The 12,953-nt window shown below is 55.6% G+C and overlaps 1 protein-coding gene across 1 annotated transcript; it reads right to left on the reverse strand.

The window, feature by feature from the left end:
- Positions 1-1,483: 1,483 nt before the first annotated feature.
- On the reverse strand, positions 1,484-12,145 carry DHODH (dihydroorotate dehydrogenase (quinone)). Its single transcript, XM_056136624.1, has 9 exons — positions 12,109-12,145; positions 10,676-10,888; positions 9,264-9,463; positions 6,402-6,484; positions 4,998-5,185; positions 3,486-3,599; positions 2,840-2,993; positions 2,574-2,733; positions 1,484-1,963 (listed from the first exon to the last, which is right to left on the reverse strand). The coding sequence occupies exons 1-9, from the start codon at positions 12,127-12,129 to the stop codon at positions 1,909-1,911; spliced, it is 1,188 nt and encodes a 395-aa protein (XP_055992599.1). The 5' UTR covers positions 12,130-12,145; the 3' UTR covers positions 1,484-1,908.
- Between the last annotated feature and the right edge of the window lie 808 nt (positions 12,146-12,953).

Genomic DNA, 12,953 nt, shown 5'->3' on the forward strand with positions numbered 1-12,953 from the left:
TAGGCTCACTGCGTGACCCCTGCATTGGTATATCCCTGTGTGAGCAGGGCACATGCCCCCAGATGGGGGTGCAGCTTGTCCACAGTGGGTGCCTCTCGGGCCCAAGCTGATAGTACCTGCCCTGACCATGCCCGGCAGGCTGGATCAGCCGCCAAGAGCTGCTCCCTGTTAGATTTTAGACAGCTGGGGCTTTATTCAAGTCTAGAGATGCTTTGGCAACCAGAAAAAGGCTGCAGGCACTAACTTGGTTTCTTTGTAATTCCCATTTCCAGAAATTGTTCCCAGAGTTGAAGACCTGGTCTGACTGTGTGCAGTCTGGCTACAGTAACTGTGGGATGCAGAATGCTCTGGAGGGGAAAGGCAGGGTTCCGCTTGCAACATGCAGCCAGATGAAACAGTAGCCTTAGATATCATAGCTACACTCTAAAAATGTCCAGGAAAACCTGGAGTGGTACAAAATTTAACTGTGATTACTGAGGAAATGGGATTGGTTGGGGGAATAAGAAGAGACAGAACACGCATCTGGGGAGCTGTGTTGTAAGAGTAGGTACTGTTGGGCTTGAGAGATAGTACAGTAGGGAGGGCATTTGCCGGGCACTTAACCAACCGGGTTAGAGTCCCAGCACCCAGTATAGTCCCCTGAGCCCACCAGACATGGACCCCAAACAAACACGGAGTAGGTATTGTTTTCTCAATAAAACCAAACCAGGAAAACCTTCTGCGGAAAGATGTAGTGACTGGCCCGTGGCTCTGTGGCTGAGGCAGAGCTCAGAGTCACCTCGGGCACTGTTCAGCTGCCCAGGGGTCCCTGCTGCTAGGCGGCGTGAGCCCCACCACTCAAGGGTGCAACCCTGGGCTGCACAGCCACCAGTAAGTGCACGAGCCCTCACGCAAGAGTGCAATGCCCGGCACACCTGCAGAAGCACCAGGAGCCACGGCCCCTGGAACACTGTGCCAGAGGAGCACCCACAGAGCGCACCAGAGCTAACTGCGCAAGGGCAAGGCCAGGTATGTGTGACATCACAGCAATAGAGGGGCTGGGAAGGGGCGGAAACAGGCCCATCTGTGGCAGGAAAAGCGTCCGCGGGGGAAGGAAGGTCACATGGCAGCAGAGGGGCCAGAGTGGCCTGGCTGCCTTGAACACCATGGGCGCTAAAACACCCAAATCCCAGACAGTAAAGCTAGAGAAAGGGGCAGCAAACACATGCCCTGTGATGGGCTCAGCTGGAGCTCCCGAAAGTCGAACAGTGGCATCCTAAGCCCCAGCTTCCAAATGAAACCAGATCCAGAGGCCACAGGAAGGCCCCTGAGGCTGGTGTTCTTGGGCCACACCCAGTGCTGCTCAGGGTTGCTCCCAGCTCAGTGCTCAGGAGCCACTCCCAGCAGTGCTCCTGGGTTCGGATCACCAGGATCGGGCTCTGGGCCTGCATGTGCTCCGGCCTACTGGGCTCCTCGCCCAGCCTACACCGGCACCACACACACGCAAAGACAACGTGAGGACGCGGAAAGGGCAGCCAGCCTCGAGCCCTGTTCTTGCACCTCTGGTTCATGTTTGAACTATGTCCAAAATACAATTCAAAATAAACAGAGCTGGAGAGAATGCGAGAGACGTTACGGGAAGTGCACCACGGACCCTACACAGAGGCCAGAACACTGCAGCCTTGGGACCAAGGTGGCCTCCGGGACGTGCTGGGACGAAATCCAGGCGGTAAGTGGCTTTATTTTCCCCACAAACAGCCAAGGTTCTCGTGACCGCCAAGGAGAGATGGCAATGCAGCGACGGGGCAGGCCGCGTGGGCATCCGATGGCTTCCTGCCATAAGGGGCTCTCGGGTTCTTCTCACGCTCACTCACAGTGGTTCCCCTGCCTTAGGAGAAGGTTCCGGAGCAGGCCTCCACCTCCCAGGCCTCACCTCCGGTGATCAGCTCCGATGGCATCTGTGACTCGGGCAAAACCTTGCTCCCTGTGAAGAGCAAGCACAGCAGGAGCTGAAGGAGACCTGCCAGAACCCAGGCCCCCCATGCAGACAGCTGCAAGTGTGTGGCCCAGATCAGGGGACGCTGTTGCCACACCACTGCCTCAGAAGGGAGCCCTGAATTCCTGACCCTTTCTCGGGGGAGCCACAAAGTAACCCCCACCCCAATTTGGCACCTACCCTGAAGTCTGTCTGGAATGACGACTAGAGATAGATGAACAGCAAGTCCTGGATATGGCTCCTGAGAGCGCCAACAACAACAACACACACACACACACACAACCCAACTCTACTGAGAGAACCGACTCCACACAGACCCCAAATCTACTGAGAAAACCAACTTCACACACATACGCCCCAACTCTACTGAACCAACTCCACACACACACCCCAACTCTACTGAGAGAACCAACTCCACACACACACACACACACACACACACACGTACCCCAACTCTACTGAGAGAACCAACTACACACACACACACACACACACACACACACCCCAACTCTACTGAGAACCAGCTCCACACGCACGCAGGCATACACGCAGGCACTAGCACCCGCACACTGCCCCTTCGCAGCCCAGCCCCACTCACCTCAGCAGGGCCTCCAGCTCCCGCTTGACCCTGCCCACCACGGGCGGGCCCTGGTAGGTGAGGGCCGTGTACAGCTGAACCAGGGAGGCACCCGCACGGATCTTCTCCAGTGCATCCTGCCCGCTGCTCACGCCGCCCACCCCGATGATGGGGACTCTGCCTGCAGAGACGCACGGGGCCCCGTAAGTGGGGACGACCCCCGCCCGGGCCCAGCACCCCCGGAGCCCAAGCACGCACGGAGTTGCAGGAAGGGCGCGGGCTCTTGCCTTGCGTGAGCGTGTACATCTCCCGGATGGTCTGCGTGGACAGATCCCGGAGCGGTTGCCCACTCAGCCCTCCAGTTTCGGAGCGCAGGGCGCCCTGCAGGCTGGCGGGGCGGCTCACTGTGGTGTTGGTGACGATCAGCCCGTCGATGCCCAGCTGCAGCGAGAGACAGAGGAAGAACCTCGGGTCAGGAGCCCACAGCCCGAGGCAGGAACTGTCCCTGCCCTCCTGGCATGACGGTGGTCACAAACCCATGGCCTGTGACGCTCTGAGGACAGCCTGGGTGGGTTGGGACAGTCCTGGGCCGGGACAGCTGGGGTCAGTCTCTGCAGTCCTCTCCTCGGCACAGGCCCCAGGCCCAAGCTAGAGAGACAGCCCCAGTCTGAAAAAGACGCTCCCTCTTTGGGTTCATGGGGCTTGGTTTTTGGGTCACACCCAGCAGTGCTCAGGATGACTCTAGGCAGTGCTGGGTGCCTGGGGGAACACTCAGTGCCAGGGATGGAACCCGAAGTTCCCGCATGCCAAGCAGGTACCGATGGCCCCTCTTGACTGACATCACAACAGTAAACAAACCAGTCCCCAAGGTCACGGGAGGGGGCACGAGGGCAGCCACCAGCAGCCTCTCCAGATGAGCGGGCCGAGTCATACCTCTCTCACCACACTGGCGATATCCTCCTTGTCCCGGGCCGAGAGGTCGGGCGCGATCTTCACTAGCACCGCTGGCTTGTGTGCCCGCTTCAAGGCCTCTCTCTCCTGCAGCACCTGAATGGAGGCCACAGAGGCAGAGGGCTAACCTGAGCAGCCTCCCACGGTGGTCAGAGCCATGACCTGAGCCACCAAACCTGTGTATCCAGTGAAAGCCCGAGCAAGAAGCGCAGTCTTGGCAATGCTAGAGATTCCATCAAGGGGCTAGAGCAGCAGTACGGCGGGGAGGGCACTCACCTTGCACGGGCCTGGTAAGGCTTGTTCCCCAGCACCCCATATGGTCTCCTGAGCCCCACCAGGAGTAATTCCTACGTGCAGAGCCAGGAGTAACTCTGAGTACCACCGGTGGCCCCAAAGCAAACAAATGAAAAAGATTCCATCAAGAGGGAGCTGAGTCCATTCTCTAAATCAAGGGATGGGGCTGAGGTGATAGTCCAGCAGGGAAGGTGTTTTGCCTTGCACGCAGCCGATCTGGGTTTGACCCCCAGCATCCCACATGGTCCCCTGAGCATCATCAGGAGTAATTCCTGAGTGCAGAGCCAGGAGTAAGCCCTGAGCATTGTCAGGAGTGACCAAAAAAAAAAAAAAAGAGGCAGGGTGGGATGGGGGGGATGGGGAGGTGGGGATGGGAGGGATACTGGGATCAGTAGTGGTGAAGAATGGGCACTGGTGGAGGGATGGGTGTTCAATCATTGCATAACTGAAACCCAAGCACAAAAATTTGTAAGCCTACAACTGTACCTCATGGTGTTTCACTAATAAAAATCTGAAAAAAAAAGAAGAAGAAGAAGAAGAAGAAATCAAGGGATCCCCAGTCTGAATCTCTAATGCCACCACTGGCTAACAGAGTTTGATTTATACTTCTTTTCCTCTTTCATTTTAAGGCAACATCCAGTGGCACTAGAAGCAGCTCTTGGCTTGGGGCTTTGGGGTGACACCTGGTGTGCTCAGGGGAACTTGCAGTGTCAGGGACTGAGTTAGGATTCCTGCATGCAGAGCCTGTATTCAGCCCTGGGAGCCACCTCTCCAGCCTCCATTCAGACCTCTGGTCTCTCTTTTTTTTTGCAGTGCTGGGGATTAAACCCAGAACCTTATATATGCAAGGTAAGATGCTCCACTACTGAGCTATATCACTGGTCCTAGACCTTTGTTCATATATATATATATATGTTGTTTGATGAAAAGTCATTCTATGCATTCATTCACAGCACTAGAATCTGGGGCTGGAGCAGCAGAGACCAGAGCCCTTTCCTCATGGGCTTTGAGAGCTAACAGCAGGGCAGATAAAAGAGCTGTTAATCACCTGAGAGATAATCACTGCTGTGACAGGGATTAAAGGCACAGCAAGGCGTCCTAACTGATCTAGACATCAATAGTGACACTGGGGCTGAATGATCAGGCTGAACTGAAAGCCTAGGACCGGCCGCAGGGGAGGGTGGTGATGCAGTTACCCACCTTGGTCAGCAGGCGGCGCAGCTCGCCTTTTCCCTGGAGACTCCGCAGCCCTGCGGTGTTAGGACTGGACACGTTCACCACCAGGTAGTCGGCCAAGTGGCCCAGGACCCGGACCCCTTCTGCGTAGTCCGAGGCAGCATCCTCTGAGGTTTTATTCTTCCCCAGGTTTATCCCCAGCGGCAGCCCATCTGTCAATATACAAAATGCTATCCCCACACACCATGTCCTAGGCAACATTTTAGGGGGTTGTTTTTGGGCCACGCCTCGCTGTGCTCAGGGGCCATATGGAGTGCCGGGGACCGGACCATGGGTGGCCACACGCACGGCCACCAGGCCACCCCCTGTGCAACACTGTGAGTCTATCTTTGACTAAACAACCCTCAGTCTTCCCTTCCATCAGCCCACTTACCTGCACCAGCTCTAACACCTCTCTGGGCTAGGACATGCTCCCACCCGCGTCCGCAAACGCCGTGGCAGCAAACACCAGGGAGTTCTACTGTGCTCTGCCCCTTTCCTCCTTTTGATTTAGTTCGAACAGAGAAACCAGTGCAAATGCCATGCTCAGTGCTGGTTCCACCAAAGCCTGACTTGCAGATGAGGCCCAGCTTCGACCTGTCCAGGCCCCGTCCTGACATGAACCCCATAACCACAGCCTTCACTCAACTCACGAACTCTAAGGAGACTAAAAGTGAGATGGCTGGAAGGAGGTTCTAGAAGAATCCACGAAAGAAATGACCACATCCCCGCACAAGCCCAGAGGGTGCCTGGGAAGGTTCGGTGAGGACAACACAGGCTGCCAACAGCCAGAATAAGCAGCTCATGGACCAGGGCCACCCTGCGGCAGCACAGGTGCCTGAATGTCTGGACAAGCCCAAGAGAATGCCCGGGCATTGGGAGTGGTTCTCCCTTGTTCATGAGCCGGCTGCGGCATTTTAACCATCTTTCCTGAGTTAACAAATAAAACTCTTCTCTAGTCAACCAGCATTGTGGTCGTAATGGACAGAGTGGGATGCAGTTAGGGGGTGCTCAGGCACAGCCCCCGTCACAGGCTCACTTCCAGCTGTCTCAGCAAGACTAGAACATGGGTCACAAGGCAGAATCAGAGTGTCTGTGCTAACGTGTGCAACACAGGGGGCCGGAGCAATGTACAGCTGGGAGGGTTTTGCCCACAGTAGACTTGGGTTCAATCCCCAGCATCCCATATAGTCCCCTGAGCACCACCAGGAGTAATTCCTGAGTGCAGAGCAGGGGATGCATTGCCAGGCATGGCCCAAATAAAGTGTGCCACTCAGTCACAGTTCTGGAGGTGGTGTGGAACTCAGAACCCCTCCGGGAACAGGGCCTGTTGCTGCCACATTTGCAGCCAACAGATGAAGAAAGCCCCCCACTGCGGCCGCACCTCACCTTCCGTGAGCCTGGCCTGCTGCTGCTGCCTGGCACGTAGCCTGCGCTCCACCACCTCAAGGCCATGGCTGTTAAATCCATACCTGCAGAGAACACGCAAGGAAGAGACAAGTTACAGCCTCGGGGGAGAGCTAAGACTCTGCAAAGATGTTCCACGGCCATGTCCACTGCACGCTCGCAACTTTTAGAACAGGAAGGAGGGACTGGAGAGAGAGTATGGGGCTTAAGATACTTGCCAGTTCCATGCCTGGCACCACATAGGGTTCCCTGAGAACTGCCTGGAGCAATCTCCTAGTACAGAGCTGGGAGTAGCCCCGAAGCACCAGATGATGTGACCCAATAACACCCCCCCCCATTAAATAAAAACATCAAACATTTTTAAAAAAATGAACAGTTCTGAGCCTTTCAAGGTTTAAACGTCCTGGGGGCTTTTGGAGATTCTGAAAGATTCTAATTTGCAAACACTGAAATTTACAGAAAAGCTGCTCAGCTCAGAAAATGGCCAAGACTTGATCCTGCAGCTGCCCCAGCCCTGCCCTGCCCAGCTGTAGCACCCAATGATCTGCCCTCTCCCACCCAAGGGGGTCCTTGCCACCCCATTACCCATCTCCCACCTCCTGCCTGTGCTCCATGCACACCCACCTGGCCCTGTTGCGCCACTCTACAGCTGCACCCTTAGACCCGCCCCAGCCCGGAGCCAGACAAAACACTTCAGCCTCCAGGGGCACCGACCCCTGGCCCTCCCGTGAGCCTGGCCCGCTTCTGGCACCGGGCACTCTTGTGCACTCTGGTCCCTGCTGGTTCTTCTCCAGCCCCCAGCCTGTCATCTCCCTGACCCCCACCCGGGGTGATTATCCACATGGCCAGCACCCCCCGCTGCGGGAGGACAGGCCCGGGGCTCCTTTCCCAGACTCACCAGCAGCTCCAGTATGAACAGGGGACCCAAGGGGACCCACCCCCACCCCAGGCTTCCTTTCCCCTTCCAACCTCTGCACACCACACGCATGGACTACAGCCAGGAGCTGAGCAGCCCCAAGAAGGTGGGCGCCCTGCTGCCCCAGCGCTCCAGGGCTCCCCTATCTCCCTAGAGAAGAAACCAACTGCGGCAAATGCCAACAAGAAGCCACCTTGTGACCAGCAGCCAAAGAACTGAATGGATACAGCAACTGTTGCATCTGTCAACTGCGAGAACCGAGCTCAAAGTACCTTGTGGCTCCCATGCACCAATGGGAATAGCCCTGGAGGCCCCTAAGCACCAGTTGTGTATCCTTGGGCCCGAACATTCAACCACAGTCCAACAGCCCAGGATCACCAGGACTGGCCCTCAGATGCCCTGCCTGGGGGTTCCCTCCACCTCCCCTGCAAAAAAATAAATAAATAAAATAATAAAAATCACACTTTGGCACTCAGTACTGAGCAGCCACCAGGTGCCACTCGGGAGCTGGCCCGGCTCTCCCGCTCTCTTCATGTGCCACCTGCTCTCCGGGGCCTTCGTCCCCGCAGTGCCTGGTGCTGGCTGGATCACACACCTATGCTGCCCGGATGGATATTCTCAAGATACGGACTCTAGCCTGCAGTGCTGCAGAAAGATCCAGAACCCCATCCTGGAAGCTGGAACATTTCCCTGACCCCCACACAGCGAACGGGCGAGGCAGACACAGCAGCTCCCACCAGCTATCTCCCTGAAGCCACCGCCAAGAACAAGGATGTGCCTCAAAGCTTCCCACAGGGGCTCAGTGAACCTCTGTTACCAAAATGTGGGAAGGTGGGGCTGGAGAAGTCGTACAGCGGATTGGGCTTTAGCCTTGCACACAGCAGACCCGCCTCATTCCATAGGGTGCCCCAAGCACCACCAGGAGTACAGAGCTGGGAGTAACCCTTAAGCACTGCCAGATGGAAACGTCAGGCTGAAATAATAGTACAGTGGGTGAGGCACTTGCCATGCAAGTGGCAGACCTAGGTTTGATTCCTGGCACCCCACGTGGTCCTCTGAGCCTGCCAAGAGTGATCCCGGGGCACACATCACCAGGAGTGACTCAACCCCCCCCCAAAAAAAAAGTGGGAACATCTTTATTTTCTCTAGGGTTTATCCAAGGATAACAAAGACAAGGGCATCTCTCACTGAAAGTCGCCACGTTCCTTGGCATCATCCATTCTGCTATGGGCTGGAGCCCAGCCAACCACACAGGCGCTGCTAGGAAGTGGGGCTCCCACACCCCAGCCAGCCGAGGGGGCCATAAGCCCAATGGATACAAGTCCAACAAGGCAAACAATTCATTTCAATGTCAATCATACAGCATTTTTTTTTGCTGTTTTTGGGGGTCACACCCGGCGATGCACAGGGGTTACTCATGCATGGCACTGTACTCAGGAATTACCCCTGGCAGTGCTCAGGGGACCATATGGGATACTGGGAATAGAACCCAAGTTGGCTGAGTGCAAGGCAAACGCCCTACCCATTGTGCTGTTGCTCCAGCCCGATCATACAGTATTTTAAAACAGTATTTAGAACATACAGGGATTTATGTTAAGCAGTATAGTAATGATTTCACTTATTTTGACTTTTTTTTTAAAGTGGCCACTGGGAGATTTGAAATCACACACACGAGTGGCAGGGCTGCCATCCCATTCCTCCCGGACAGCACTGAACTCGGGCACTTGGAGGCCTAGCTTGGACAGTCAGACAAGCCTTTCCTGAGCTCCAGGTCATTGAGTGCTGCAGTAGAGTCACGCTCAAAGCCAGAGCACCAGCCCGGCAGAGCCCACTGGGGTTCCAGGCAAATGTTCACAAGCAGAAAAGCGGGTCACCCTGAAGTCCCGGGATGTCCTGCAGGAAGAAGCAACCCGGCCCCATTCACCTACCTGTTAATCACGGCCTGGTCCTCGGGGAGGCGAAAGACTCTGGGCTTGGGGTTTCCTTCCTGAGGTTTGGGGGTAACACTTCCTATCTCCACGAAGCCAAAGCCCATCTTATAAAGCCCATCCACGGCTTCCCCGTGCTTGTCAAATCCCGCAGCAATTCCTACCGGGTTTCGGAATTTATGGCCCAGGGTCCTCACTTCCTGCAGAGTCAGAGACAAAGAGGTACACAAGGCGAGGCTCTGCGTGTTTCAGGGGAGTGTGTGTGTGTGTGTGTGTGTGTGTGTGTGTCGGGGGCGGGGATTCCCAGGACCCCGGGAGCTTGTCAACTTTCACATTCCAGGCCTGAGAAAATGGAATCTCTGCAGAGGGCGAAGGTGGGCTGGGAGGAAGTGGTCTAGACCCTGATCTCACGCCCCGAAGTGATGTGCTTGTCAGTGGCAAGAGAGGGCATGGGTACACTTTCCAACTACACCAAGACTTGATCCTCTTTTGTTTTGTTTTTTGGGCAACCCCACAGTGCTCAGGGCACATGCTGGAGATGAAATCATGCTGGAACCCCCATGCACAGCCTGGGCTCCAGCTGCTGAGCTCTCTCTCCAACATCCATGGTACCCACCCCTAGACAGTACCACCCTGACACAGTGCCAGTCAGCTGAGTCTCCCAGCCGGAAAGTGCCAGAGAAGGAGACAGTGCTCAGCCAGGCAGGTCTCGGTGCTGGACACTCCTCCCTGTCAGACCCCCCCTCCATATGGATTCTTGTCACTCTGTCCCGCATCTAGCCACAGCTTACTTCCTGTCAGCCCCTGACCCGCCCCCAGCTCTGGACACGCTCCTGTCACACGGGGCTCCAGGACTTTCCACGGTGCTGCCAGGAAATTGCGGCTTTGGCTCCTGTGGTGCCCTCAGTGTCCACGGGCGATGGTTTGGGGCAGGACCCTTCGGCGGGACATGCACAGGAAGAGGAAAGCGCAGAGATGGTGCCTTCCACAAAGGGCCCCAGCCACATCATCCTGCTGTCCCCGGCCCTTCCAGAGTTCCCACGGAACCCTGTCTGCTGGGGAGGCCTTCATGAGGTTCCCATGAGCTGGGGTCCAGCAGGCACTTGGAATGGGGGCTGATTGAGGCAGAGATGTGGCCCTCCTGCCCTGCCCCACATCTGACGTGAAGACTCAAAGCTCCCGTTGGCTGGAAGCTGAGCAACAGTGGCCCCACCCGTGGCCTGCATCCTGGCGCGACCACTTCCTAGCTGTGTGCCTTTTCGTGAGTGACCCACGGCCCATACCTCAGTGTCCTGGTCTGAAGATGAGGAGGGCAGATTTTCAGCAGAGCTCAGTATATCCAAAGGCCCCGCCCGGGCCGAGCTCTCGCTGCCGCCCTCTTATCTGGCCCGCGGGGTTCTAAGAGCACCTACCAGTATGTCCGAGTCCTGGAAAGTGGATCGAGGCAGGAGCCCCAGAGCAGCGCAGCGCACGGCCAGCCTGTGTGCAGACTCGGGGTCCAGCAGCCCCTGCAGGGCTGGCATCAGGTGTTTGGCATAGAAATACTCATCTCCTGTGGCTGTCAGGTACGAGGCAAAGAGGAACCCACCGCCTCCCAGGATGACCACCGCGTCCAGGGCCCGTTGCTGGAAAGAACAATCACACAAACAGGGGTGCCCCTGCAGGCCAGGCTGCAGAACCCTGCTGAGTCCTTTACATCAGATGACATGTCATGACAAATGATGTCCTTGGCTTTCTGCGAACACTGGCCTCCTTCAATTCTAGTCCTGCTGGCACCCACAGCAGAGGTTTCAGAGGGACAGTACTGCCCCCTAGGGGGCAGGAGTAAGCACTGGGTACCACTAAGTGTAAGTAAAAACAAAAGGAAACACACACACACACAACTTCTGCCAGGCAGGTTTTCCTATATATAGGCTTTTCCAAGAAGACTGCCTAGTAAATTGAGGGAAAACTGTACTTTTTGGCACAGCATGTTACCAATCCCTCATGAAATATCGACTGAGTACTTAATTATGGGCTCATAGATCAAATTCCTGACTTCAAAGAGATTACAATTACATGAGGAGATAGAGACCAATGTCCATAAATACATAAAATGATTATTAGCTATGGAGAAAAATACAGGGTAATGGAAAAACACACTTAACCTCCGAGTACAGAAAGGAGTCCTTGAGGAAATGACAAACTGCTGTTCCAAGGATAAATAGGAGTTACCTGGGAGGCAGTGTAAGGAGGGAAAAGTGCAAAGGTTCTCTCCGTGAAGAGAATGAGAGATGCCCAAGAAATGGGGAAGGAAAAGGTTTGCATGGAATAGAGGGTCAATGTGGCTTAAAAACAGCTGGGGTGACAGGCAGGGGATTTTGCCGGGGATGTGGGGAGGTTTGGGGTTTGAACCATAAAAGAGGAGGTGAGGCGAGCAGAAATGCCTTTACAGACCCTAGCGGTTAGGGCTGATCAAGTTTTCCCTGTCTTGCTTCTGCTCTCCTCGGGATCTGGGAACGCATACTATTCAACATATAGTTGGGCACCGTTCGGGTCCCCGCCCCTAAAACTGTATCTCGATGTACTGAAATCAAGTCTAGTAATTTCATAACACACTGGTCCGTGCACAGAGGTGCACGCACGGTGCAAGTGTTCCAAGAGTTCCAAGAGCAAAAGCGCCCCAGTGCGGGGCTGTCTGGTTCACGTGCGCTGACACAGATCAGCATCTACAAAAGTGAGCCCTTTAAAAGCAGTGACCCAGTGCACGAGTGCACGTGCACAGGCACACGCGTGATGTGGCCGCCAGCCCGGTAGCCCGGGTCTCGCCCCTTGCCGCCCCCAAGGCCACTCTGGCTAGACTCACTTTCAGATGTCTCCACGCCATGCTCCTTCCGCCATTCGGCCCGCCCCGGTCGCATCTCCATTGGAGAAGCTAGTGGCAGTCCCTCCAATCCCGTTCCCAGGATTTCACCAGCCACCAATCGTTAGGCGGGGAGGGCGGGGCACACCTGGCACCGCGGGAAGGCTCCGCCCCGCCCCCAGGTCCTGGTTGGTCACTGGGACGCACGCGCAGTCGCGCTGGCCCCGCCTCTTCCGCCGGCCCGACCTTCTGCGCCCGGCTAGGGTCTGGTAGGCGCTTGCTACCCAGAGCGCGCCCGGAGTCCCGGGAGAACGTCTGGTTGTGTTCCATTCTAAGCAAGCACTCTCCTCGGTTGTGTCTTTTCAATCATTGAAGCGTTTTGTTGGTGATGGGCTTGGGCTCCACACAAACGCCTGTGCTGGGCACGTACGTGTTCAACGATGTGTAAAGGGTTGAAAACAGCAGTAAACTGACTTTTTCTAAAGATGCCACCGTCAGATTTCACTTTTAAGTACCTGACCACCGTCAGATTTCACTTTTAAGTTCTGGAGCTGCGTGTGTGTGTGTGTGTGTGTGTGTGTGTGTGTGTGTGTGTGTGTGTGTGTTTGTGTGTTTTCTAAAGATGCCACCGTCAGATTTAAGTACCGGACCACCGTCAAATTTCACTTTTAAGTACCGGAGCTGCGTGTGTGTGTGTGTGTGTGTGTGTGTGTGTGTGTGTGTGTGTGTGTGTGTGTGTGTATGCATATTTATGAGGATGTTAGGGAATTCAGACTTAGTGAACTTTTAAAAAGATCACTTCAGGGGCCGGAGCAATTGTGCAGCGAGGTGGGGCGATTGCCTCGCAC

This window comes from Sorex fumeus, unplaced genomic scaffold (assembly GCF_029834395.1).
Source record: "Sorex fumeus unplaced genomic scaffold, SorFum_2.1 ptg000122l, whole genome shotgun sequence".
In the NCBI taxonomy this organism is placed as follows: domain Eukaryota; kingdom Metazoa; phylum Chordata; class Mammalia; order Eulipotyphla; family Soricidae; genus Sorex; species Sorex fumeus.

What these genes read in the sequence shown, in the direction of transcription:
- DHODH (XM_056136624.1), bottom strand. Translation starts at nt 12,129, where the DNA reads ATGGCGTGGAGACATCTGAAA. An exon ending in TGGCGTGGAGACATCTGAAA is followed by an intron (nt 10,889 to 12,108) that starts GTGAGTCTAGCC and finishes TGTTCTTTCCAG; the next exon opens with CAACGGGCCCTGGACGCGGT. An exon ending in TCCAGGACTCGGACATACTG is followed by an intron (nt 9,464 to 10,675) that starts GTAGGTGCTCTT and finishes CTGACTCTGCAG; the next exon opens with GAAGTGAGGACCCTGGGCCA.